Here is a 27,580-nt window from a genome sequence, read left to right as displayed (position 1 = left end):
GTCATTCTTAAATGCCTGAGCAAAGTCGTCAAAGTATTTCTGTAATTGCCTCCCAGAACTGTCACGACTGCGTTTCCCAAACAACAGGCATCCACAAAAGCACTGCATTTATTGTGTTTCTTCTGCTTGCGCAAGTAATTACTTTATATAAAAATTATTATATTCAGAGGCATTTCTTACTTTTCTTACTGATGTTTTGTGCCAGTTTATCAGGAAGTGACCGTTATGACTCGTTGGATGGAAACGGTGCTTATTCGCAAATGTTTTATGCGATATTCCAATTTTGCGCATAAGGTAAATTTGCAACTTTGGATGGAAACCCGGCTAATGACTGAAGCAAAGAGCACAACACAAGACTTTATTAAATTGTTCTGCTACACATAACCTAATGTAGCGCATATAAACAATATGCAAATTTCTAGTAATAGTTAAAAATAGTTAAACTTTGAAAACTACAGTAAATATTGTAATAAGGAAAACTCACACTTGATCGTAAAGTATTGAATTTTGTTGTAATATGCACACGTTATTGTGCCTATTGAAAAAAACAAGTCCCGCATTATGAACTATTGAGGTAAGGTGAAAGTTCACTCAAATATGAAAATTTTGTTATTTACTTACCCTCATGTCATTTCATACCTGTATAAAATACTTCGTTCTGATGAACACTGAAGGATATTTGGAAGAATGTTTGAAATTTTCAGTTATGGGACTTCATTGACTACCATAATAGGAAAAAATTAAATGGTTTTTCCTAAATTCTTCAAATGATCTCATTTTGTGTTAAACAGAACAAAAAAATACAATTATTTTTTTCTACAATGGTAGTGGATGATGTCTTGGATATTTGGAAGAATATTAGCAATTTTCAGTTCTTTCTTTGTGTGCAACAGAACAAAGAAATATATATATATATATATATGTATATATACAGGTTTGAAACAACCTGAGGTTGAGTAAATGAAGACAGAATATTCATTTTTGGGTGAACTATCCCTTTAATGCACACCATAACACGTCACAGTTTTATACTTGGAATTGCACTTCAAAGTGTAATACTTTGATTACATGCCAGAAATGTAATACTTAGGTTTGTTTAAACCTCCAATGTTAAATATACGTATGTAACTATAATACTGCAACAGTGACTGTATTTACATGGGCCCTCGAGTGCCACTCGTCTGAGTTTACATTTATTCTCAAACCATTTATGTGCTGCTTTCCTTGCATACGCATACTCTTCAAAATCCCATACGAACTCCCAGACGAAACCTGCATATGTTAAATCGCTTTTTCTTAATCTCTTAAACGGCACAAGTAAACGGCACTAACAAAAGAAAATGCAGAAACAAAACCGAAGTCTTCAGCGTATACGACGCCGAACCTAACTACACTACCTAAAGAAACAAACATACGAGGGAGACAGGTCACTCAAAAGACTATACTAACAAAACTGTCTTAAATAAAGTCTACAAAGACTTAGAAACGAGGATGTATAAAACGTAAAACGACAATCTCTAATAACAAAATGATATGCATCCATGGTGTTGAAATTGACTTTGTGAAACCTGGAGCTAGTACACCTATTACACAGGCTTTAATACAGCATAACACGGGTTTACAATAAGCAAGCAAGTCGACATATTCTCGAGGCATCACGACTCAAAGATCAATGAAACCATTACAAACAAAACACCTTACAGGCGTCAATAATCATAAACGGCAAACACACAGGAAGAACGCAGAGAACTCGTGGCATTTACATCCCTCCAGCGGATTGGCATAACGGTATGCCTTCAGAACGATGAGTGGCAGTCGAGCCAGCCAATGAGCACGAACCTAGACACAGCGTAAAGAACACACACACACACACACACACACACACACACACACACACACACACACACACACACACACACGCACAGCACACACACACACACACACAAGAGCAAAAAGGGAGAGATAAAAGAAAGAACAATACACACACACACACACGTGGAACGTAACACTCTCCCCCTTAAGATAAAACTATATGAATTAAACTTCAAGCATATAGTTTTTAACTATCCTCGCACCAAATCTTCATTTCCCTAGGCTCTTGTCAAAGCATCAGCAATTATGTTCTCAGAACCTTTCTTGTGTTTAATCACTAAGTTATAACCCTGAACGATCAAAGCCCAGCGCATCAAACGCTGATTCTGGTTGTGCATACGAGCTAGAAACACTAAAGGGTTATGATCCGTAAACCCAAAAATAGGCCAATTACTTGAACTCAGATAGACATCGAAATACTGTAAAGCCATCAGTAACGCCAAAGTTTCCTTCTCTATAGTAGAGTAATTCAACTGGTGCCTGATGAACCCCTTCTAAAGTGTGTACTGTAACTGTATATATAAAGACGGTCCGTTACGATTGTCCTACCGGACCCCACTGATAACCCAAACCGAGCTTTCTCTCCCGACATAAAACTGCAGAGCTTGTTTATGCCAACAAGTGGGTCTGGCTTTGTTTTTGTTACTATGGTAACCAGAATGATGAAATACAAAGCGAAAGAGACTGGGCAGGGGGAAAGAGAGAGAGAGGTAAGTACATGTGTGAAGTGGAGCGGAAGTAATTTCTGAAATGTGGTACTCCACCGAACTGAAGGCCTAATCCTCTTAGACGGGTAGACTAACACGGTAACACATACAGGCTCTCTCAGAGTTTATGGCTTAGTGCAGCCGAGACCACGGCTCCTAATCTCAAGGGCCTCTGGGAGACGTTTATGAACATTAATGTTTACAACAGTAAATTGAAACGGGCTCTTTTATCCACAGGAGGCCTGTATGCAACCTGTGTCGTTTTGACTCGACCAAAACAGCAGATGTGTTTTTATTAAATTAGTAAATTGAGATAAATAAGCTTATTGTGCTAGTTTGGTGTATCGTTCTTATGAGTACCCTGTATAACCGGAGGTTAATACAACAGCAAGGCCAAACCTGTAGTGACTGTATGGATCTATTAAAGCTTCACAAAAAACTATAAAAAATGTTGTTGCTTTCCTTGCTTTTATTACATGGTTTAGCATATGTATAGTGTTCATTTACTAAATCAATCTGTGAACCAAACAAAAACATTTAGTTAAAGAAAAAAGTTCGGTAAAGAATAACCTTAATGTCTTATTTAAAGCCGCAGTCAGTTTTTGTTCATTTTGAGTACGACCTTAACTCACGTTAAAAAAAAGGACCTAAAGAAACCTGCAATTTCATTGTTCAAACAGAGATGGCGATATAGGGACAAAAGATATGGACGACGCCGTTTTTAACTAAAACTGAACACTTTTGCATTTTAGTTGTTCAATTAAAATAACAATGGTGTCTTGGAGGCCTGAAAATGCAAACTTTTGAAAACGATACTGTTATCATCTCTGTGTAAACTACAAAAACATTAAAGTCACCATGAAATAAAAAATGACTATTCCTTTTTTATGGAATATTGTAGTGCTTATTGTAAATAAATTAATCTGTGTGGGTCATTATTTTTTTATGTGTGTGCCCTAATAATTCTTCATCAAAATCTGAAAATGCGCTTCTGCCCTCTAGTGGTGATCCTTCTGTGAAAACCTCAGTCCGAGGGAGTGGGCAGAACATTTGTTAACTCCTCCCCTCCGACGATCAGTCTGCAGCCAGTTCCATTTTAAAATGAAACTCTTGTTTTTATACATCCAATTAATTTGCAGTGGAAAACAGCTGCCACGCCCACTATTTTGTCATACGCTGTTTCACTCAGAAATACGTCAGAATACTGAAGTTCACAGGACTTTAATCTGTGAAAACGGTGATGTTATGCACGTTCATATTTCTTTACAAAGTAACATTGCCATTTACTGGCGTGGCATGTATAAAGCGTTTTCAATTTTCCCAAAACCACGTGAATGCGGACCGTTTTAATAACATTGTACATTTATTCATTTGGCAAACTGTATAAAGCTACACCTTCACTTTATCTCTTTGTCTCTCTCAGGCTCTTTATATTAAGTCCGATCTGAAAGGCAGCCATGATGGTTTTTCCGCTCAGCTCAACGTGCAGCCTTCACCTGAAGAATTCGAACACATCATTCGTTCAATGGCTCAGGTAACGCACCGATCACTCACTCGCTTAGTCAGTCGAATCCAGTTGAGTCACGCTCTCGGATGGATTTCGGGGTCCCCAAGTTTTCCTTCGGAGGTGATTGGTACAACCTACCTGGTAACAGTAACCAATTAACAGAATTTATTAATGGGATTGTCAAAGTCTATTAAAGGAATAGTTCTCCCAAAAATGAGGTTTCTCTCATAAGTTACTCAACCTTGTGTCATCCCAGATGTACAGAGCTAAACAAATTTATTAGACCCAGTGTAAGGTCTGTGCCCTAACATAACTGTTTTGCTTATTTTTGATGTCTCTGAAATGGTTAATCGACCAGTATGTGTAAGCCCTTTAGTCACAGTAGTATTTTTAATGTTTAAATACAATTATTGTTAAAAACGAAATTCCATCTTACAGGAAAAATAGTAAAGCACTTTATTTGCATTCAGATGGCAATTACAGTTGTTTACTTGCAGTCGTTAATCGAAAAATAAGTTTTAAAGGAGCAATGTGGCGATTTTAGCGGCATCTAGCAGTGAGGTTGCGAAATGCAACCAACGGCTCATTTATATGACGGTTTATTATCTGAGTGTGTGTGTTTGTAGGGTCGGTACGTGACTCACGTTGACCTGCTGAAACCGGCATCAGGCGGTTTGGGTTTTAGCGTTGTCGGGTTGTGCAGTGAGAACCGTGGAGAACTCGGCATCTTCATTCAGGAGATTCAGGCCGGGAGTGTGGCGTACAGGTTAGGACGTACACACATGCAATCGTTTTCGTTTTATCGATAAACATACATTCAGTGCTCTGAAAATAATGATGATGATCTCAGACATCATGTTCTCTGCATTTTAGTGCTGGGAAACTAAAAGAAGGAGATCAGATCCTGGCCATTAACGGTCAGCCGTTAGATCAGAGCGTCAGTCACCAGCAGGCCATCGCCATCCTGCAGAGAGCGTCGGACCACGTGATTGTCACAGTCGCCCGTGGGCCTGTACCGCAGCTCTCTAGCCCAGTGGTGTCCAGAACTCCCAGTGCCGCTAGCACGCTTTCAGCACACTCCAGTGCGGTGCGACAACACACAAACACATGCTCTAAAAAAGATACTGACAAAAAAGCTATAGAGCTTCAGCTTTTGCCAGTAACACTCATATGTGTGTATTTATCTCTTCGTTTGTGTCTTTTCAGATCCACTGGACTCACGTGGAGACGATCGAGCTGGTGAATGATGGAACTGGTTTGGGTTTCGGGATCGTTGGTGGCAAAACCACTGGAGTCATTGTCAAAACCATCTTACCTGGAGGCATTGCAGACCAGGTGAGTTCTCTCAAACCCTGTAGTAACCAAAGGTCATTTATCCATCAACACTAACCAAAAAAATACTACTGATGTAGAATACAACTTTGTAGAATACTACTGATTCATTGGCAGTTGTCAGGTGGGCGTCGTCACCGTGCACATCAAACTGGAGCTTCTGCGTTCAGGGTCACGATCACATGTCTTAATTCCACAAGCCTGACCTGCCTGCTTGTCATCTGTTTTTCGTGTTTATTCTCGATTTGAAATATTTATCTCTGCTGTATGGTGATGGCAAGTGTTTGTGCATAGAGGTTGAGCCAATGGNATGGGGAGCCCGGTTAGCTCCGTACGAGGAGTCGGACGGGGAGTCCCACGACTCCCTTCGTCTGCGCCGGCCACGGATGCTGATGGCGGAGGAGGAGCTGCCGGGGGAGAGGCGGACGGTGCGGCCATGCCGATGACCCCGATCTCCATGACGCGACCCTCCGGGATCGCGGCAGGGAAGATGGGTAGCGGGCTGGGCTGAGACCCTGGACTCCGGGCGTTCATGGCATATCTCACCGTGCACTCGAAGTCCAGTGGTCTCAGCATCCTCATCTCCGCCCGTGACAGAGGGTCCCTGAGGCCACCGTTAAAGAGGACCGCGAGTTCCGCCTCCCCAAAAACCACCTTCTCGAATAAACTGCCTCCTCTGCAGCCTTTAGGAAGCGGTCGACATAGTTCATGATATTGTCATCTCCCTGACGGTGGCTGCAGAGGAGGTGAGTCTGGCGGGATCTTTGGGTGGTCATGCTGCCTGCTGGGTTCAGTCTGGCTCGTGATTCTGTCACGACTGGCGTGCAAGAGAGAAGAACCCAAGCGCAGGCAGGCAGTGAAGGGGTTAACAGAAATATTTATTTTACAAAAACACACAAAACAAAACCCACGAGGGGGTATAAAACAGGAACTAAACTAAGAAACAAACTTGAAATAAAAGACTTCCCACGAGGGGGGCAAAATGAAAACAAGAACATAAACAAACTAAAGGACACGACCAAACGTCTTAAATCATAAAACACAAAACTCACAAAACACGAACAGGCAAGGAACAGGAACGGAACAGGAACAAGACACGAACACGACACGAACACGAACAGGACAGGAACATGGGTGAGAGCACAAACATAATCCACACAGTACAATCCACGAGCACAGGACAAAGAAACATGAGGGTATATATAGGCAAGACAAACAAGGGATAATTACATGGGGCAGGTGTGGGACATTAAACACTCGGGAAAGGATAACGAGGAAACGAGATGGCGGGAACAGAGACGAGACACTGGAAAAACACATGAGAGGCATAAACATCTCATGGTCTTCCCACATAAAACCCAAGAACTCTGTCCCGATCCCACCACACGACTAGAATTTCATAAACAAGACGGTGGGACCGTGACACAATGGCATGCAAGCTGGTGCTAGTCCCAGTCAGATGGCTAGTACACATAATTAGTCCCATTCAATCCGAAATCCAATAATATTATAAAACAGTCTGAAAATGTTTTGGAGAAAAGTAGTCTGAAAATGTTATCTTTCAACCTATAGTAGAGACCCCTATTACAAATCTTCAATTAGCCCTGTTTAATGTTAGCATTAAATACTTTGAAGTGAGAGAAAGACATATTTAAGAGAAGTCTATAAAAGAAAGAGATATATTGCCCAAAGTTCAAATCTTCTACAGTCCTTTGCCAAATCTTATTTTCTGCTGGCTGTGCATTTCAAGAAAATCATCAGTCAACCTTTGAGCATGTGATTCATGGTTTCGATGTTAGTCATTCTACTGTAAATATTATATATTTTTTGCTGCATTGCACATTCCTGCTTTAGTCATATCACAAAAGTTATTTTTGGCCTTTTTTATAGCTTGATTAGATGGTGCAATGATAAGAGGACAGAAAATTGGCCGAGATGTTGACGCGTAGCCAGAGGTGGGTAGAGTAGCCAAAATCTTTACTCAAGTAAAAGTACAAGTAACTAGAGAAATTGTTACTCAAGTAAAAGTAAAAGTCACTATTTTAAAAACTACTTGAGTAAAAGTAAAAAAGTATGCAATGAAAAAACTACTCAAGTAGCTAGTTACTTAGTTACTTTGTATCTGATTATATAGGCCTACTACATAAAATTAATATTAACGCCAATATTTTAATATTACATTTTAATCAATATTTTTAATTATCATAAGCAGATATCTTTGCAATATACATACAGAGACTAAAGAATAGACGAACACAGAAGAGACAAGCATTTCTGTACATTTCATCTAGTCCTGATGTCAATAGTTTACACAACTTATTTAGAATAATAGACCATGTCAAACTAAAGCATGAACTAAACTCAGAGCATTTCCTAAGATGATCTAGAACATCTGCAGTGCTCTCTTAAATGAAATACACATTTTTGAATAAAGCTCATGTTTTCTCGTGTTGTGTCACGTGTGTGTTGTGAAACACTCTTACTTGTAAACAAACAGTAAACAGTGAACCACACGCCCATCAACAAGTTTTCTTCCTTCTGTTCTTCAAATGTATATTTCTGCAAGCCCACGTCTCTGTGTCTGACAGGTAACGCGCATGTTGCTGTGTCTGACGAACAGGTCGCGCGGGTGCGCGCATATGGCGGGCATTTATCATTGCTGGCAAACAATATGACACATTTGCAGTTTTGATTATATAGATATAGATTAATATCCACTTCATCCAACGCTCTCTGTGTTCTGCGTGTTCTTAAGTTTCGCGCTACTAGGAGTGAGTAATCCTGCTTCAGATGATTCAGATCGTGCTGCGAACTGAACAAATCATTTGAACTGATTCATTAGCCTATTCAAATGGTTTTGCCCATTGTTCAATTAATGCTTTCATAAGAATCGACTCAAAAGAATCGATCACTCGGGAATGCCCGTAAAAAGAGACGACAACCTTGAAATAAACAACGTGTTTTAAAAAGCATATTTTAAAATGAAGGAACGAAGGAACGTACACGCAACCCTGATAGCACACATACATCTGGTTTACGTCTATTTGACGTCTGTATTTACATCTGCAAGACATCTACAATACATAGTTTGCTCATCTGCAATACGTCTCGGAGATGTCTGCTATCAGACGTCATATAGACATCTAGAAGATGTCTGTAAGATGTTTATGATTTAGAATGGATGTACAACAGCTCTTTCTAAGATGTTTAGCAGATGTTTTTAAGCAGCAGATCTCCAGATCTTTAGCAGACGTATTACAGACGTTCAGACGTCTCCGAGACGTATTGCAGATGAGCAATCTATGTATTTTAGATGTCTTGCAGATGTAAATTCAGACGTCAAATAGACGTAAACCAGATGGATTGTGCTAAGTAAATGTAGCGCGTTACCACCCACCTCTGCGCGTAGCCCATTTGTAGGCCGCCGACCATGTTCTTATATTTGATATTTATGTAGGCCAAGTTTGATGTTGCCATCACACAAATCTCAAAAATCTCCATTCACAGTTTTTGGGGAATTGTATGTATGTTGTATTATTTATGATAATTTAGTGAGTGATGGTGTTTGTTTAAAGGGGTCGTATGGCGCGAATACGTGTTTTTCTGTGTCTAAGGTGTGTTTCCCATGCATGTATTGGACACGTTAAATTGCAAAAATGATGATGCATTCTATCTAAAAGCGAATGCTCACCCAGACCTGTCTGAAACGCCTCATGTAACCACACCCCCACAAATCTACGTCAGTTTGTGGTATGATTTGACTAAGACCGCCCAAATGTATACAAGTAAGATGGGCGTACCTGTCAGTACAATTGCTTTTGAATCTGATGTTCCAAATATGGTAAGAGGCGTTACATTTCTGTCACACGCTTGCAGTATTCGACCAATTCGCACTGGTTAACTGGCCAATTATAGCACACCTCGCTTTTTAGAGTGATGAGCTTTGTTAAAAATCCGCGTGTTTCAGAGAGGCGGGGCAAAGAGGAGATACAAACATGCACGGTATGTGGAAAATACAGCTTTTTTAAACCTTAAATCGTGTATACACATTGCATTACATCTAAAACAAACGATAATATTCGTTTTAGCCGTGTCATATGACCCCTTTAATGTCCCCAACAATATCTGTAGTTACTTTTAAAAGACACGTTGGCGCAGGTGGTGCAGTGGACTGTGTGTCGATAAGCAGAGGCGGCCTTTGGAAATTCGGAGACCCGGAAGAAACTGTTGGAGGCCCCACCAACAGTCACCTACACACTCACTCATAATAAAAGACATGTAAATTAATTGAATATATTGATTGAATATATTTATTTCATATTTATCTCTTTACTTCTATTTAAAAATGGAGTCTATCCAACCTTGCATTAAGTTTTCACAGTATTTTCCCAATAACACTTCATAAATTTTGAATACATCAACGATGAATACATGTTTTTATTAAATATTGATAAATATAGATTTTATTGAATTAGAATGATACTAAATGGGCAGTAGGTGTCGCCGCGTCTGTTTATATTAATGAGTCATTCATTCAACCGATTTGTTCAAACGAATTTGAAACTGCATCTGAATCATTGACTCACTTGGTTCAATCCATAAAAAACACGGCTCTCAAGGACGTCCAACCATTTAGGTGCTGGCTTTGTGTAGAGATTTTCTTAGGGAAAAACTGACTTGACTACTTGTTGTTGTATAAAATAAGTATGACTTTGAGGGTCTTTTTCATATCATTTTGATGAAACTTTTGCCTTCAACCCTGGTGTGTGCGCAACGTGATGGGAGGGGCGGCACTCTTTTTCGAGCGCAAATGGAGGCCCCTCCTGTTCCGAGGCCCGTTTCAAGTGAAACATAGCAAAGGCCTCTAATGCCCTCATGTTGGTGCTACTTGTGTGTTTTATGTCGTAGAACAAAACGTGGAAATATCTTGAGCTTGTGTTAACCACAGACTTTATTTTGAAACATTTAAACCAAAAACACATTGACTTCGAACGAGGGAAGCAGAAGTGCTAAATGCTAACTTGTTTTTGTTTCGCAGCACATAAAGCACAGGTACGTCTGTAAGATGTCTGCTAAAGATCCGGAAATGTGGAAAAAATCTGCTCTGTAAAAACATCTAATAAACTTCTTAGAAAGGCAGTTTTACATACATTCAAAATTATAAACATTGTACCGACATCTTTTAGATGTCTATTAGACATCTGATAGTTAACGTCTCTGAGACATATTGCAGATGAGAAAACAAAAAAAACTCTTGCAGATGTAAATTTAGACATCAAATAGACGTCTCCCAGATGTATGTGTGCTATATGACCTCATCACACCTTCACACTCAATATATATAAAACATATATCTGCCCTCAAACGATGTTGCTGCTACATTCTGTTGCTGTTCATATTCTACTTATAACCAAGTCTCTACATAAATTGTAGGCATTTATGTCAAGGTCTATGTATATTTTGTGTAAATGTATGTTGTTTGAAATGAGAGTTTTCATTTTGGGGTCAGTTAACCCTTTCTCTCTCTGCTGCTTTCAGGACGGTCGCTTGCGCAGCGGGGATCACATCCTACGGATCGGTGATACAGATCTGTACGGTCTGAGCAGCGAGCAGGTCGCTCAGGTCCTGAAACAGTGCGGTAACCGAGTCCGACTGATCATAAGCCGTGCGACTGTGGACGACACTCAGCCTGTTCCTGTCACCTTGCCAACCGTCACTGAGCAACCGGTATACGTAGACTTCATATACACACCAGACTGAAGAATGAGTGAAATGACATTTTAAAGGGAATGTGAAATGAAGAAAGTGTCCAAATATTATATTTATTTGGTATTGCAATTTTTAAGGGGGTGGGGGTAAAGTTGTCATAATAAAGGGTGTTAAATGTGTTGCTAATTAAATCGGATCATATTTAAAATACTGTATTGGATTGTACCACAATAATTGAAAATCATTTCAATGGATTATCAAAATGCTATTTTGCGTGTTAGCTACTTATCACTTTTAGGTTTTATTTTCGTTGTTATCTAATTCTGTTCTCTCTGCTGTCTCATCTGCGATCAGGGACCGGAGGAGGAGTCGGAAGCTGCTTTTGACGTGAGTCTGACGAAAAATGCCCAGGGACTGGGCATCACCATCGCTGGCTATGTGGGGGACAAAACCTCAGGTGAGCTTTATACATTTTGTAACATCTCGTTCATTTAAACAATGAGTTTTAATACAATAATAATTGCGTATTACAACTCTAGGATTAGTTTGTGAGTTAGTAACTCGTGGTTCAGGTTGTACGTAACGTTGCATTTGGTTTAATGTTTGAGAAACCAAACCTATAAGCAGAAGAAACGATCTTTGCTCTGAAACCTTATTTCACATTTTCTACCTGTTTGCTGTCCCTGACAGTCATGAGTTTGATATTATGGTACCCTGTCTAGTTCTCAGCATATTTTAGTTTGATTCTCATTCTGGCCTGCTTCGTGTGAACGTGCTGTCTTTGTCCTCTCTCGCAGAGCCCTCTGGAATATTTGTGAAAAGCATTTCGAGGGACAGCACCGTGGAGCAAGACGGGAGGATTCATGTCGGAGATCAAATCATAGCTGTGAGTTTTTTTTTCAAAGAAACATCTGATAAAATCTTGCACGCGTGTTCATGTGTCTGAATTAATTTGTTTTTCGTATGTTTAACATGATGAGAACCGCATATTTCTGTTCTGGATAGAAATGGGGGTGAATATGTCAATGTGTACATGTGTTTGGCACTAAAGGTCATTTTAAAGGGATACTCCGCCCAAAAATGAAAACTCTGTGACCAATTACTCACCCTCAAGTTGTTCCAAACCAGTATAAATTTCTTTGTTCGGTTGAACACAAGGTAAGAATGTTAGCAATTTTTTTCTGAATTGTAAGATGCAAACAGCGGACTTGTGGAAACCGGTCTCACCAAGATACCTCAAAAAGGAACTCTAAAGAAAATGGGGATTTAAAGGCCATCATTGTGGACGTTGAGATTTGCTAAAATCTTGCGGTCACAGCTCATTTTTAATGGTCGACATCCAGTGTTGGGTGTAACTAGTTACTAATTAATCAGTTACTGTAATTTAAAGGTGCCGTTCTTTGGCTGTTTTCGAAGCTTTTGTTGTGTTTTTGGGGTGTTTAACAATGGATGTTCATGTTTATAGTTTCAAGAACACTTTATATTTCACATATTTCAAATCTATTGTTCACAGCTGTCCCTCTTCTCGCAAAACAATCAGATTTTTTCCGGTTTCTATAAAGTCCCTCCTTCCAAACACTCTGATTGGTAAAGCTGGCCCAGTCCATCATGATTGGTTCCCAGCTTAGAGCGTGTGTCTGAAGATGTCCCACCCACACCATATCAGGGAGCTTGCGCTTCTCAGGCTGTTGTGATTGGTCGGTCCCCCTCTCAGTACACGTGTATTCATAAACTTTGGCTTTTAGCAATAAACAGTAACAATGGCGTCAACTTCACTTCATCAGTTAAAAACATGCGGATCGATCAAAGTGTAACGGAGGTCTGCTAGTGCATGTGCAAACGTCAAACCTTTTTATATCGGACCTAAGTTGGATAATAAAACAAGCAGATTGACTAGGAGACATTTGCAAGCAGGACTTCAAAGGACGTTTCATAGAAGTGTTTTAGAGGTATGCGCACACACACACACAATATCAGTGTATTGCACAGAACAGCTTTCACAGCCGATGTCAAAGTCATGGAAGCTGTTATTTGACCGTTGGTTATCTTAGAATGTGTGTAGCTGGATTCTTATTACCAGCTGTAGGACTGTGATGAAAGTGAAAGTAATTAGGCATGCAGCTCAGTCAAATGTTTACAATCTCTGATAACCAAACACTACTCCAGCGGCTCTTCCTCTTCTCTAAGGAAGGCCTCGCCCCTTTTTTGGCGTATTCCTTTAGGTGGAAGTTTTTCAAAAACTCTAAATAGTGACATCATTTACCCGGGAAGTAAAGGGCTGTAGTCCGATTCAAGCCGTTCTCTGTAGTCCTTGAAGAACGAATTCTGTTAAAGACAATATCTCGCTTTGCATTGAACTTTGAGCTTTATCATTTTGCAGGTATTATTTTTGCTCTAACCTTGAATCCTTGAATTACTTGTCCTTTAAAAAAGTAAAGTAAGGGATTACTCTTATTTTTTCTGTAATTTAATTAGTTACTTCGGATGTAATTGTACTAAATACTGTGTAATATATACTTGTAGCTCAGTGGTTAGAGCATGGCCCTAGCAACGCCAAAATTGCACATACTCGGAAACAAATGTATATTATAATGCAATGTAAGTCGCTTTGGATAAAAGCGTCTGCCAAATGTGTAAATGTAAATGTATACAATAGTGGAATTGATATTAATATTCAAAGTCTAACTTTAAAATGCATACATTAATGTATCTTTCTCACATTTGTAATACTTTACTCTGTTAATAAGAGTACTTCATGTAGTTTTATATTATTTATTTGAATGAATTAAGAGTCGTTTCTTGTCTATCCTTGAATCACTTAACTAATCAAGGTTGATGTAGGATATAGAAAGTAATTAGTAATAAGTAATTAAATACATTTTGTACATAATATAATTAATAATTTGTACAGTAATCTAATTACACTATTGAATATGTAATTAGTAACTAGTAATTAATTACTTTTTCAGAGTAATAAACGTACAAAATCTTCTACAAAATTATCAACCATTTTTAACCACGTTCAGGCTGTGCATGTACAGTTGGGGACAAAAATATTAGCCCCCTTGGTAAATATGAGCAAAGAATGCTGTGAAAATAAATTTGCATTGTTTCTCCTTTTGATATTTTATTAAAAAAATTCACAAAAATCCATTGTTTCATTGAAGTAAAACAATTGAAAGTGGGGGAAAATCACATTATAGAATAAATGTTTTTCTTTAATACACTCAGGCCACAATTATTAGCCCCCCCCCAGAAATTCTTACGCGTGAAACATCTCAAGTATATTTTCATAGATTTTTACATTTTCTTAGCACACTGAGGTGACTAGAAACATGATGTTGTCCAGTCATTACTTCTTTTTACACAGGAGAATAAATATTAAGTAACACAAAGCCCAAACCCCCTTAATCATTCATCACAATGGGTAAAACCAAAGAATATTGATTCTGATGGGCAACAAAAGATTTTTGAGCTACACAAAATAGAAAGAAGCTTTAAGGAAATAGTTAAAACAACAAAAATTCTAATTTCCAACATCAGGGCAATGATCAAGAAGTTTTAATCGACTGGAGATGTTGCAAATCTGCTTGAAAGTGAATTAGTTTAATTTTGGGGTCAGAAAGCATTTAATAAAAATAAAGGAAAACTGCACCTCCATCACCACAAGTTGTTTGTGACACTGGTCAAGAAACAAATCTTCTGCTCTCATGCAAAAATAAACTCCACCATATTAATCTGCCATACTGGAACTTCAACCAGGACTGGGTTCTATGGCCATATGAAAAAGAGTTTTTTTTTGCAGCAAGAACACAAGATAAGTTTGGTGCACACAGGGATAAAAAACTGCCCCATGTCCACATTTAAATATTCTGCCGGAACTTCATTGTTCTGGACCTGATTTTATACCAGAGGTTCTGTACATCTTGTTCAGATACATGGCATCATGGATTATGAGTGGGATGGACTGAAGAAGAGGCAGCACCAACATTTGAAAGATCTGGAGAAATTCTGTATGCAGGAATTGTCTAAGATCACTTGTCATGTATTCTTCAACCTCATTTCACATTATAAGAGAAGACTCAGATCTGTTTTTCTTGCATAAGGTAGCAAAACGAATTAAATGAAGGGGGGCTAATAATTGTGGCCAGTGTGTATTAGAGAAAAACATTTATTTCATAATGTGATTTCCCCCTACTTTAAATTGTTTTACTTCAATGAAACAATGGATTTTTGTGCTTTTTTTAATAAAAGATCAAAAGGAGAAACAATGCAGATTTATTTTCACAGCATTCTTTGCTCATATTTACCAAGGGGGCTAATATTTTTGTCCCCAACTGTATGTGTTTGAATTTAAATATTAGCACTATTAATATATTGGCACTGTTGACTTGACATTAAAATGATGCCGAAAAAGTTTCTTTCACAAGCCATCAAACATTATCAAGCCTGCAGTAGGAAACGCAAACTCGCAATGACTTCTGGGAGCTCTCTGCAGCTGATGTCTCCCAGAACAATTATTCGGTGATGGTGAGATGTCGTGTTGTGCAGATAAGTGTTCAGGGATAAACCTGGCAGCGTGTTTGTGCGTGCAGGTGGATGGTGTGAATATCCAGGGGTACAGCAACCAGCAGGCCGTTGAAGTGCTGAGACACACCGGTCAGACCGTCCACCTGAAACTGGTCCGACGTGGTTTTGATCCGGAGAATGCGTGCCTGCCAATCCTGCCTGCCGTCATCAAGGACAAACCGGCATCTGGCGCTATCGGAATTTCACCTATGGAACACACAAAAACGACGACACATGGTATCGAGTTATTCAGAAACTTTGATGTGCTGGCAGTTTAAACACTTATTTTAAAGATAAAGCGATGGAAAGAGTCATATAGTGTTGACACTTAGTGTTTTTTTTCTGCTGTGTTTTTGTGTGTGTAGAAAATGAAAGATCTTGTCTAACTCCGGCTGAGAACTCCAAACCCACGCCTCCTGTCACAGCCTTGCCAGTCAGAACTCCAGAAAGACAAGATGGTAAGACAGAAGTCATCATTTACAGCTGGTATGAGTGACTCGACAAGCAAACCATGTCTTGTCTCACTCAGGTCCTGTAGGAATGAAGCTGAGCTCTGAGGAGGAACACAAACTCTTTCAGAAGTGGCAGGAGCGGGGTATCTGCGATGATGTCATTGTGAGTAACCAGTTTATTCTCGAGTGTACATGAAAAATTCGAACAAATTCATGTCATATCAGGCATACGAGACAAACAAGACAACATTATCACGTTTAATGGTCATTTGGTGAAGTTTTATTTTTGGGTGGCCTGGCCCCTCAAGACGTGCCCGCGTGAATGGTGTAAACCAAGTTCCAGCAAGTTTTGAGGATATTTGTGAAGGTTTAGACATTGTAATGATGATGTCTGTGTATTCATCCTTGCAGGTGGCTCACGTGCAGAAGTTCAGTGAAAACAGTGGGTTGGGCATCAGTCTGGATGCGTGCGCTGGACGTCACTTCCTGTGCTCGGTGCTTCCAGAGGGACCTATCGGTCGATCCGGAAAAATCTGCAGTGGAGACGAACTTCTGGAGGTAAAACTCGCACACCTGAAAACTGAAAACAAATATATATGCAATATTCTTTGTGTATTTATTTGTGAATGTGTGCGTAAGGTGAATGGCATTCCTCTCAGAGGAGAGACTCATAAAGAGGTTGTCGAAATTCTTAAGGAACTCCCTATTTGCGTGACCGTGGTCTGCTGTAGACCCGCCCCTCCGATGACTGACACCCAGAACGACCAACCACAAGCAGAGGAAGTGGCAACAAAACCCGCACTTCAGGTCAATTAAAGCAATACACTGTGAAATATTTTATGCTTCATGGCCGTTGGTAGACATAAAGTGATATGAAATGTGTTTAACAAATTATCAATGTTAAAATGAATTATTATTTTTCTTCGGCTAGATACATACAGTATAGATATTGAATGTGGCTTCACGGCTGAAAATAATGTTCATTTTACAACAGGTTCGAACACTGCTTGCACTGGCGTCTGAATAATCCATTTGAATACATTTATTAAACCTCAAATCACATTTAATTTATCGGTATTAGTATTGACATTTGTGCATTTTGGCAGATGCTTTATCCAAAGCGACTTGCATTGCATTATTATTGAGCCACGTTTGAGCTTTAATGAATGTTGGTTTGGTGTGTGAAGATGCAAGATGATCTTGAAGACTTCCTGATTTCTGGGAAATGTGAGGAGAGCATGAGAGAACATGTGACCGAAGAACCCACTGGAACACCACTGGCCATGTGGGAAACCGAGATTCAGGACATCCAGCTGGAGAAAGGAGAGAGTGGGCTAGGCTTTAGCATCCTCGACTACCAGGTGAGAAAGTGGGTGGGGTAACAAATTTGATTTATTCAATACATGTATTCATTATATACAGTGTTGGGCGTAACTAGTTACTAAGTAATTAGTTACTGTAATTTAATTACTTTCCCCTTGAAAAAGTAAAGTAAGGGATTACTCTGGTTTTTTCTGTAATTTAATTACAGTTACTTTTGATGTAATTAAACTGAATACTTTGTGTAATATATGTGTGTGCAATAGTGGAATTAACATCAAAATTCAAAGTCTAACTGTAGAATCCGTGCTTTAATGTATAATTCTCACATTTGTAATACTTTGGTCAGTTAATAAGAGTACTTTATGTAGTTTATATTATTTATTTGAATGAATTAAAAGAGCCGTTTCATGTCTATCCTTCAATCACTTAACTAATCAAGGTTGATGTAGGATGTAGAAAGTAATTAGTAATAAGTAATTAAATACTTTTTGGAGAGAGTAATTTGTACAGTAATCTAATTACACTATTGAATATGTAATTAGTAACTAGTAATTAATTACTTTTTCAGAGTAACTTACCCAACACTGATTATATATTCTATTGTATCGCATTGTATTATATGCACTTTCTCAATAAAAATGTGGTGTTTATTTTTAACCAAATGTTGGTCTATTTATTCACTGTGTTAAAGTAACACTAGCTAAAATGAAAATAACATCCGTTGAGCTTGCATTATGAGCGTGTGTGTGATTCAATTCTTCTGTGTACAGGACCCGATGGACCCGGCTAAGACGGTCATTGTGATTCGCTCGTTAGTTCCTGATGGCGTAGCAGAACAAGATGGACGCCTGTTGCCAGGAGACCGCCTCATGTATGTCAACAACATCCACCTGGAGAACGCCAGTCTGGAGGAGGCTGTGCAGGCACTGAAGGGAGCAAACATGGGCGCTGTTCACATCGGGGTGGCCAAACCGCTGCCTGTAAGCAAATACTCTATTCAGCTCTATTACGATCACTGTGTTTTATAGAAAGTCGCGACTTTGGTAACTGGATTCCTCATGCCACAGATCAGTCTCGGCTCAGTTATTCTGGTATTTTGTGCACATTTTTCTTGTAAAGCTTTTAGATTTAGAACGTGTGTGTATTGTGAGAGATGTATTGTGGCTCATCTGATCAGGCCGATTTAATCATGTGGGCGGCCGCACAAGCATGTCGAAGGTTTTGTTCTACTGTCACGCATGTGATAGGGTGACATCACTTTATATTATGGTTCAGGCGACCCGCTTTCAGAAACCAGAACAGGTTTTCCATTTAAAGCATGAATTGAAGTCTTTGTATAGACTTTTTTGATCACAATCCAGAAGAACAGAACATATTGCTTTTTTACAGCTCAGAAGAAGAGTTTTCATTTGTGTTTTATTTAAGTCTGTTAAGTAAGTTAGTTTGTCCTAAAATTACGTAAGAGAAATAAAAATAGAAACGAATGAAACCATTGTTAAAATGCATGAAGGTTATGGAAGTGTAGAGGAAAATGAATGTAGATTGCATACGTAGGTAAAACGATGTGGATTTGGGTAAATTTGATGAGAAATAGTTCAAGTTCATTTTGGGATCTTCAATAATATTGACTTTTAATAGCAGAATGAACAAATATGAGCTCAGTTTGTGACAATTGTGAGATTTCTGGGCCTTAACTCAGAAGAACTATCTGTGACAGATTAGGCTTAAGCAAAAGTTTCCATTTGATGTCTAAGAGAAATAAATGAGATATTAAAGAGATCTCATCTGTGATTTTTCTTCTTTCTATTCTTATATGTAGCAATGCATATAAAATATTAGAATATGTAAATAAAGATTTTCACTTTTTTAAGTAATGTATATCATTTCTTATTACTGTTAAACCCAAACAAAAGGATGGTATGATTGGTATTTCAGCAGTTGTTATGAATTCATGTTGTGTCTATATAGTTATTGTCATTCTCATGTGCGCGTTAATCCATCTGCAGATGGACTCTATTGAACTGTCTGATGATAAAGCATTCGAGCATAATTTTGTGGAGGATGAGGCTGACACGCTGCAGGCGTCAATGATCACACAACACGGCAGTATCTGCAGCGCTGATGTGAGCTATCAGATGAGCCGACAAGCCTCCACTCCTAAGGTACAGTACATAGACACTGTCTAGTCATACATGTGCGCATACTCCGAATAAAACTGGCATAGGTATGAAAATATTCCTCAGTGTGAAATATATTGTCCACAGACATTGCAATCCCAGAGTGCCTTGCAACAAGCTCAATGAACAAAGTCTTTCACAATGTTGAACAAAAATAAATTTGACTAAAATATAATATATTATAATATAATATAATAGTGTATGTTCTGCAATACTGGGAAAATAAAGGCAATTAGTAAAGAGTTTAAAAATGGGGCTGTCAAACAATTAATCGCGATTAATCGCGTCCAGAGTAAAACTTTCTGTTTACATATAACAAATATGCATGTATGTGTATATAAATACAAAGTCAGTATGTACACAGACAAATATTATGTTAACACAAACTTGGACACGATTAATTGTGATTAATCATGATTAGATTTACATTTTTATGTATTTGGCCGACACTTTTATCCAAAGTGACTTACATTGCATGATACATTTGTATTCGAGTATGTGCAATCCCTGTGATCAAACCCATGACCTTGGCGTTGCTAGCGCCATACTCTAACCACTGAGCTACAGGAAAGCTTTAATTAATTGCGATTAATCTCGATTAATCGTTTGACAGCCCTAAAAAGAGTAATGGATAGTATTGTTTTGCTACAAATAAAGCCACAAAACTATATAGTTACTTTAGTTTAACCCTATACATATTTTTAAGGGAAGTAAGCCTGTTCAGCCAGTTTTGGAACAGAGGCTTTATTTTAGGATTTATTTGTTATAGGATTGTTTGTAATATTTTATCCATGACAATATAAACAATATACAAATAGTTGCTTGTTTTTACTGAAAGCTTTTATTATTGTAATGAGCTGCATCAGTGTGTTTCATATCATGCTGTGTTTTTTAGCAGCAAGTCTGAAATATAAAATACAAACGTGACTTAAAATTGTCAGTTGTACATCCATTTCCCACACATGCCATGATCACCACCAGCTTCATCGCACCCTGTAGAGCCGTAACGCTCCTGTAGCGTATCCCACCGCTGCAGCCCTTCTCAAAAATTACACCATTCACTTCTATTACTCTGAGAAACAAAAGGTTTCCACATCAGCCGTCTGATGGCCCAACGGCTCTCGGTTGCCTTAATTTGTGACCGTATTGTTATTTGTCCCATCGGTTGTGGTTTTATGTGCGTTTTTATGGCTCCTGCCAGGGGAGATCTCAGATTCATAGCCGAGAAATTCTGCCCTTCGTGAACCTGTGATTAGAGTCGTATGAATCAAAAACACGCTCGCTCTGCTCTCATTGCTTTGAGTTGCACTTCAGCGGGTGATTACCACCTCCTCTGTTTTTTGGGAGGTTGTCTGATTTGACCATTATGGTGAATATAAATGGGCTGATAAGTTGCAATGTTTGTCTCACCCAGAGGAGCCTTCATCAGGATTCATACATGGATTATCCCTTCAGATCCGGAGCGATGGACAACACAGACCCTTTCACCCCTGAGAGGAGTGCCGTGGCCTGGATATCTGAGGGAGGGGCTTTTAGGCTTGGACCCACCCATTCTGATTTGTTATGTGAACGGGGCCTAGAAGGGGTGGAGCAGTTGACATCAGAGGCAGAGTTATGCAAAGATAGCTCCACCCCTGCTGATAAAGATGCAGATGAGCAGTTATTTTACACCGGGGTTGACCATATGATGGGTGGAGAGGGTGTGGTTAAGAGCGGTATCCACGGAGACCAAGACTTACAGAAGGTAAAGGGTGTTAACAGTTAAAATATTATTAAAATATATTAGAAAACTGGTGTTACATTATAGTTTGTGTTTGTTTTACCGAACACTTGGTCGGTCTGTTAAATCCACACAGAAAAATTTAAAAAGCTAAGCTTGTAAAACCACTCAGGCATCATGGCGGTATTTTGCACAATCAAATGTAAAAAAAATAACATAAATAATAAATATAATAAATAAAATAAAAATATTAATAATAATGTTAAGTAAAAATGTATATATGCATATCATTTTGAAATTTTTTTGCTAATGTCACCTAGCATTGCTGCCAGGCTTTTGCTTGCCTTCCCTGTTGAAAAAACCAGCATGCTGGTTTGGTATGTTTTGATGCTGGGTTGTGCTGGTTTAAACTGGTCATGTGCTGGATTAAGCTGGTCATGTGCTGGTCCTTAGTTGGTCGTGTGCTGGTCCTTAGCTGGTTTAAGATGGTCAAACCAGCATCAAATGATGGTAACCTTTTTCCTCAGGAGGAAGATTTCCTTTCATCTGAGCCCACAGACGAGCCCCGGCAACTGAACGTCACCACCGGGAGCAGTTACTATAGGACCATCACAGTCATCAAGGGCACATCAAGTCTAGGTATGATAATGAGGTTGTCTGCGGTTATGTTGAAATTCAGTGTGAATTTCATATTTTTCAAATCAAATCTCATGACGTTTCATATTTTTTCAGTTAAATACATACAAAGAGTTTTTAATGAAAATATCGCCTTATGTTTCTATTTAGGTCCCAACTTGTTGAAGCATCAAAAACTACACTTTTATAGGAATATACTTGCAATTAAAATGCAATTTATTAAAGGTGCTGTGTGTAATTTTTTGGAGGATCTATTGACAGAAATGCAATATTATATAAATAACTATGTCTTCAGAGGTGTATGAATACCTTACATAACGAAGTGTTTTTATTACCTTAGAATGAGCTATTTCTACATACACCGCGAGTCCCCTTACATGGACTTCATCATGTTGTTTCTACAGAAATCCCTAAACAGACAAACTGCTCTACAGAGTGTATTTTGTAAAAACATTATCTTCTTCGGGAAAGAAGCGAAAACGTGACGACATCTTAATCCTGTGTCAGCCACCGTAGTGCTTCGAAAGGGACGGGGAGCAGTAGCGAATCTGAATTCCCGTCAACGTCAAAGGTCCGGTACAATTGTTATTACAAAACATGCTTTTAATAAACATTAAAAGCAACTTTAAATGACTTTAAATAACAAATCGACTCTATATGAAGTGTTTATTTACAAAAACAGATAACTCCGTTTAAAAAAAAATTAAGTCATGTTTTTATTGTGTTAGTTAGCTGTATTTTATATTATTACTTAATCAAAAGAACCCAACTGCAGTTTCACTGATATTCATTTGAATGCACAATAAAAACATTGTTTTTGAACATGTTATGAACAAGTTATTTTTTGCTAATCTACTCTTCATATGCTAATCATCATATTCATGGCGTCATCTAGTCGTACTTGCGTTTACTTGTCTTAACCGTTACATCACCTAGTCCTATTAAGCGAATCCAGGACGCTCAATGTTACTATGAGGAAGGACTTTCAAATGTGACAATGAGCATATTCATCGATTAACGTTCAAAGGCCACATTTTGTTAATAAAGTTAAAACGGGCTCATCTTGCATTAGGAGTCGGTGTGTGTCCGAAGCGCAACTGTTTCACACTGGATGCATAACGCGACTGTCTGTGTACCATCCTTGATCGTTTTCGTCTCTGCGGGTGGTGAGCAGGGCCGGCCCGTGGCATAGGCAAAATGACCAGAGGGTCGCCTGACGAGAGGGCAAAAAAATGCGACATGTGAACAGCTTCTTGCATCATGATGCAATTATAGCTAATCATCTTAACTCATTAATTATGCATGTGTAACGGAAACTAGCTAGTGTGATCTGTGCAGTTAAACTTCACTCCCCGACTTCAAGAGATACAACTCTTGAAGTTGTTAGCGCGCCTGCTAACCATGCCGGACTCGACACCGGTTTTAAATTTGAATCCCGCTCGGAGCGGGATTATTTTGAACCATTTTACTGGTAACACTGACACTGCGTGCTGTTTTTGACTGCTTTCAACTAAGTGAACTGCAAAGTGTGTTTACTTGCACTGTGACTAGCCCATGCCATTTATTTAAAGGGGTGCTGCAACAGTGTTTCATGCATTCTGACTTATTTACAATGTTAAACATGCTGACTTCTCATGCTTAACATGGTCAACTTGTCAAAAAACGAGTTGGACGTGTGACGTAGTATTTCTGTGCTCGATACACTCCCCCAGCACTCCAACTTGTTTCGCAAAGTTTTTTATAAGTCTGGATCCCTGTTTCGTAACAGGGATCCTATTCCTTTTATTGGGAAATTCTCCCGGAAAATCATGGCAAGGCGAAAGAAAGAGCCCGCCCACACACCAACCGACGAGCAAGACCCGCTTGCCATCAAGATTGTCTGCGCTGTGGGCCTGCAGCTGCAGCTCGTTACTCTTGCTATAGTGTAGTTTAGGTGTGTCTGTTTGTTCACGGCATTTCAGTGATGGATGTTATATAAACGGTGGATATAACGCTGGATTTGCAGATTGTTTGAAACTGATAGATGTAGCGTTCCCAGAACTAAAAGATGGCGGACATGAACAGCATGCGGTAAGTGAAACTAAATCATATGTCTGTACCTGCATAATGTACAGTAAACAACACAAACTTATATTGAATCAATAGTTATGCAGGGATATGCGATGATGTAGGCTATTGTGCGCTCGTGATTTAGTTCCTCCCCCTGCACACCCCCAGGACGTCGTATTTTTCCGGAAATAATCGTACAGCTGTATCTATCTTTTATAAATGTGATCAAACCAAATGTTCTTCGAAGATACGAAGTACGCAATACTACTCTATAGTTACTCAAGATTAATATGAGATTGGCAGACACTACGTGTGTTATGGCATCTTTAAGAAAATCTAAAACAATACAATAAACTTTTATTTGTGTCCCTACAGCATTTGCGCTGAGGCTGACAAAATGTTTAAAAAAACGTTCTTATGAACCTTTATGTAAACAATAATAATAATGAAAAATTCATAATCATGATCTCACACTCCATGCAAATCGCCATCCAAAGCTTAATCAAAACCCATCAAAATCGAATCATAACATGTAACTTGTTACCTACCTGTCCAGAAGTTACATGGCATCATCTTTGAAACCCTTGGCTCCTGTAGTTGCTCCCAGCGTGGAAAAGCAACACCGATTATAATTATACCGTTCAGCAATCCCGTTTTGGCCAGGATTTCCCCATTTTTCACACCCATCTCCTGTTGAAACCTCCAGAACAAAATCGTTAACAGACCGAGCAGGAAACCCCCGGAAACCCAAACGGGAAACCCCTGCTAACCGGGCCGCATTCGTGAATGGAATTCTGCTTTCACCTCTTTGCTTATTAGACGTTTTTAGGCGTGGCAGATTTTAAGATGGTCTTTATTTTTGTTGGTCCTTTGGAAGTGCCACTTGCAAACTTGCACAAATTAAAAAATGGGAAAGTTAGGTTCCAGCGGTTTACCTGCTATTCTCCCACTGTGTCTGCACAGCCGGCAAGGACAGCCGGGTGCGAATATGAACTAAATGGCGCCAGCATCAGTTTCAAGTTAACAGAGTTCACTGCGCACTTTAATTCAAAAGACATAGACCTGTGCATAGCTAAACTTAATAGATTAAACATTACAGATCCCTATAATAACCCCCGGGGTGCTTTTAACGTTTATCAATAAAGAAACTGATACTTTTCCTGACCTGCAGGATCCTAATATCTAAAACTACCTCAACAACTTTTCATCGTCTTACTCCGGAGACTCTTTAAAAGCCTGAGTGGTAAAAATTGACGTGAATTTTGTGATGTATATTCAACTTTGGAGTATGCCGGTTTAACCTGCTTTGTCATTATTGGATGGGTAAGTCAACTGTGTTGTTAGCTAACGTAATCGACCCTAGCTGTCCTTGTTTGTAGGTAGTCAGCATAGCTATATCACTAATCTTGCATGTTAAACATTCCCAAAAAACGACCCTCCATTGGTCAGACACGATGGGGTTGTGTTAGGAGCCCACTGCGATTGCACAGCTGGACTAGGCGAGCGCTGCTCTCATGTGTCTCGTTTAGGATTTGGCAGCATAACGACAGCGAGGGAGAGATAGTGGTGACGTGTTGGTTAGCACGTTTTATTGCAGTTAACCATTTCCTCTATCGGGGATTCGGGATCCTTACGAATATGATAAAATGATTTGCCCTTTGCTTTCCCCCGCCTGTTCTGGCATCCTGGTGCACAGCAGCTGTCCACCATGTTAAAGACCACTGTCAAAACCAATGCTACAGCCGCTCTAGCGCTCTCCTGAATGCCTGCCAAAATGGCGGAGCTCAGATTGCGTGACATCAACCTCCGGAGCTCTATTGATTGCTTTCAGGATGTTAAGAGACTTCCAACCAGCATGACGTTTCTGGACAGGATTGCCTACTCAGCCTTTATTCAAAATTTATGTTATATTAAAATAAATATTTATTTATTTTGTATAGTGGGCGCAATCTAATATCTTGCCTAGGGCACCAACAGAGGCTGGGCCGGCCCTGGTGGTGAGAGAGTGATTGACAGCATGACGCGATAGTTTGTTTTCCCTTACAAACATAAGCATAAGCCTATAACAATGCTGTGAAAATGCGCATCTGACGTGTGTGGTCATCTTTGCTCCTAATCCCAGTCGAGACTCTTTTCTTATCGCCTGTGGTTGTGTTTCTACCTTTTTCTTTATGCATTCATTGATGCAGGTAGAAAGTCTTTCTTAAGAGCATTGCGTTAACAACGCAAGGTTGTGGGTTCGATCCCAGGGGATTGCACATACCTATGTATAAATGTATAGGATAATGCAATGTAAGTCGCTTTGGATAGAAGCGTCTGCCAAATGTATACATGTGAAATGTAAATGTCATGTGTAGTACATTCAACCAGTGTTTTCATGGGGCGAGACAGTGAGCCGGTCGCTTCGTGTCCTTCTCATTTAAAATAACTTCCTTGAAGTCTGAATGTGATTCATATGCTGAGCAGATGCAGACTGAGGTTTGGACCTGTAGGCATTTAGTGAAGGGAAGACATTGTGATATGATGAGGCATTAAAGAACACCGTCAGCTTCATTGTTTCCTTGTCTTCTCTGAGCACAGCATGATGAGGCGTTTGGTTGAAAATTGTAGTCTTATTGCTGAACAGCATAATATCAATGGCAAATGAAACTGCATTTTTGTTATTAGTATTCAGCGCTATTCAGTCATCACATTTATTATTCTGATTACCGCCATAGTAGGAAAAATTGCTGTATAAATTTCAAAAGAAGATATTTTGTAGAATGTAGGAAAGCAAACATTCTGGGGCACTATTGACTACCATTGTAAGTTTTCCAACTATGGTAGTCAATGGTGCACCAGATCTGTTCGGTTACAAGCATTCTTCCAAATATCTTCCTCTGTGTTCATCAGAGCAAAGACATTTATACAGATTTGGAACAACTCGAGGGTGAGTAAATGATCACAGAATTTTTATTTTTGGGTGAACTGTCCCTTTAACCGTGATGACTAATATCACAATTCTGAATGCGGATTACGAACCCATAATTTGTGTTTGCAATCTGTGACACTTGACTGGTGGTCATTTGTGTGTATGATACAGGTATGACAGTGTGCGCATTTAAGGATGGAGCGGGCATGCTGATTCGCAGCATCATTAACGGCGGCTCCATCAGTCGAGACGGGCGGCTCGGGGTCGGTGACCTCATCCTGGCCATTAATGGAGAACCGACCGGACAGCTGACCAATGCCCAAGCTCGAGCCATGCTCCGCAAACACTCTCTGATTGCACCGGACATGGGGTGAGTGGTTCACGCACACACACATACACGATTGCACAAACACAAGTTATATGACAGAAACCTGCTTAATTTGAAAAACTGTAGTAATTAGCCAATAAATGAGCTTCTAACACCACCCGATATTGATTTTACATCTCCATTAAAACATGCAAAGACTAAAACAATGATTACATTTTACAACATCAAGAATGAAACAAACTAATCTTATACAGTAAGTGCCCAGTGGTGACCCAGAACCCAAAGCAG

General features: G+C 39.3%; 1 protein-coding gene across 1 annotated transcript in view; it reads left to right on the top strand.

Moving 5' to 3' along the window:
* The window catches only part of LOC130562440 (multiple PDZ domain protein), an 83,658-nt gene that overhangs the window by 38,367 nt on the left and 17,711 nt on the right, over positions 1 to 27,580 (top strand). The window contains exons 2-19 of the mRNA XM_057347423.1: positions 4,003 to 4,113; positions 4,713 to 4,852; positions 4,960 to 5,173; positions 5,293 to 5,421; positions 10,957 to 11,145; positions 11,482 to 11,584; positions 11,925 to 12,013; positions 15,723 to 15,933; positions 16,062 to 16,154; positions 16,226 to 16,311; positions 16,560 to 16,706; positions 16,788 to 16,955; positions 17,336 to 17,509; positions 18,242 to 18,451; positions 19,478 to 19,633; positions 21,063 to 21,392; positions 21,896 to 22,007; positions 27,136 to 27,334. Coding sequence (XP_057203406.1) covers positions 4,003 to 4,113; positions 4,713 to 4,852; positions 4,960 to 5,173; positions 5,293 to 5,421; positions 10,957 to 11,145; positions 11,482 to 11,584; positions 11,925 to 12,013; positions 15,723 to 15,933; positions 16,062 to 16,154; positions 16,226 to 16,311; positions 16,560 to 16,706; positions 16,788 to 16,955; positions 17,336 to 17,509; positions 18,242 to 18,451; positions 19,478 to 19,633; positions 21,063 to 21,392; positions 21,896 to 22,007; positions 27,136 to 27,334 — 2,861 coding nt within the window. The remainder of the gene's footprint in view (positions 1 to 4,002; positions 4,114 to 4,712; positions 4,853 to 4,959; positions 5,174 to 5,292; positions 5,422 to 10,956; positions 11,146 to 11,481; positions 11,585 to 11,924; positions 12,014 to 15,722; positions 15,934 to 16,061; positions 16,155 to 16,225; positions 16,312 to 16,559; positions 16,707 to 16,787; positions 16,956 to 17,335; positions 17,510 to 18,241; positions 18,452 to 19,477; positions 19,634 to 21,062; positions 21,393 to 21,895; positions 22,008 to 27,135; positions 27,335 to 27,580) is intronic.

Source organism: Triplophysa rosa, linkage group LG1 (genome assembly GCF_024868665.1).
Source record: "Triplophysa rosa linkage group LG1, Trosa_1v2, whole genome shotgun sequence".
Lineage (NCBI taxonomy): Eukaryota > Metazoa > Chordata > Actinopteri > Cypriniformes > Nemacheilidae > Triplophysa > Triplophysa rosa.
Note: the sequence above shows the minus strand (reverse complement) of the source record. Positions and strands in the feature narration are given on the sequence as shown.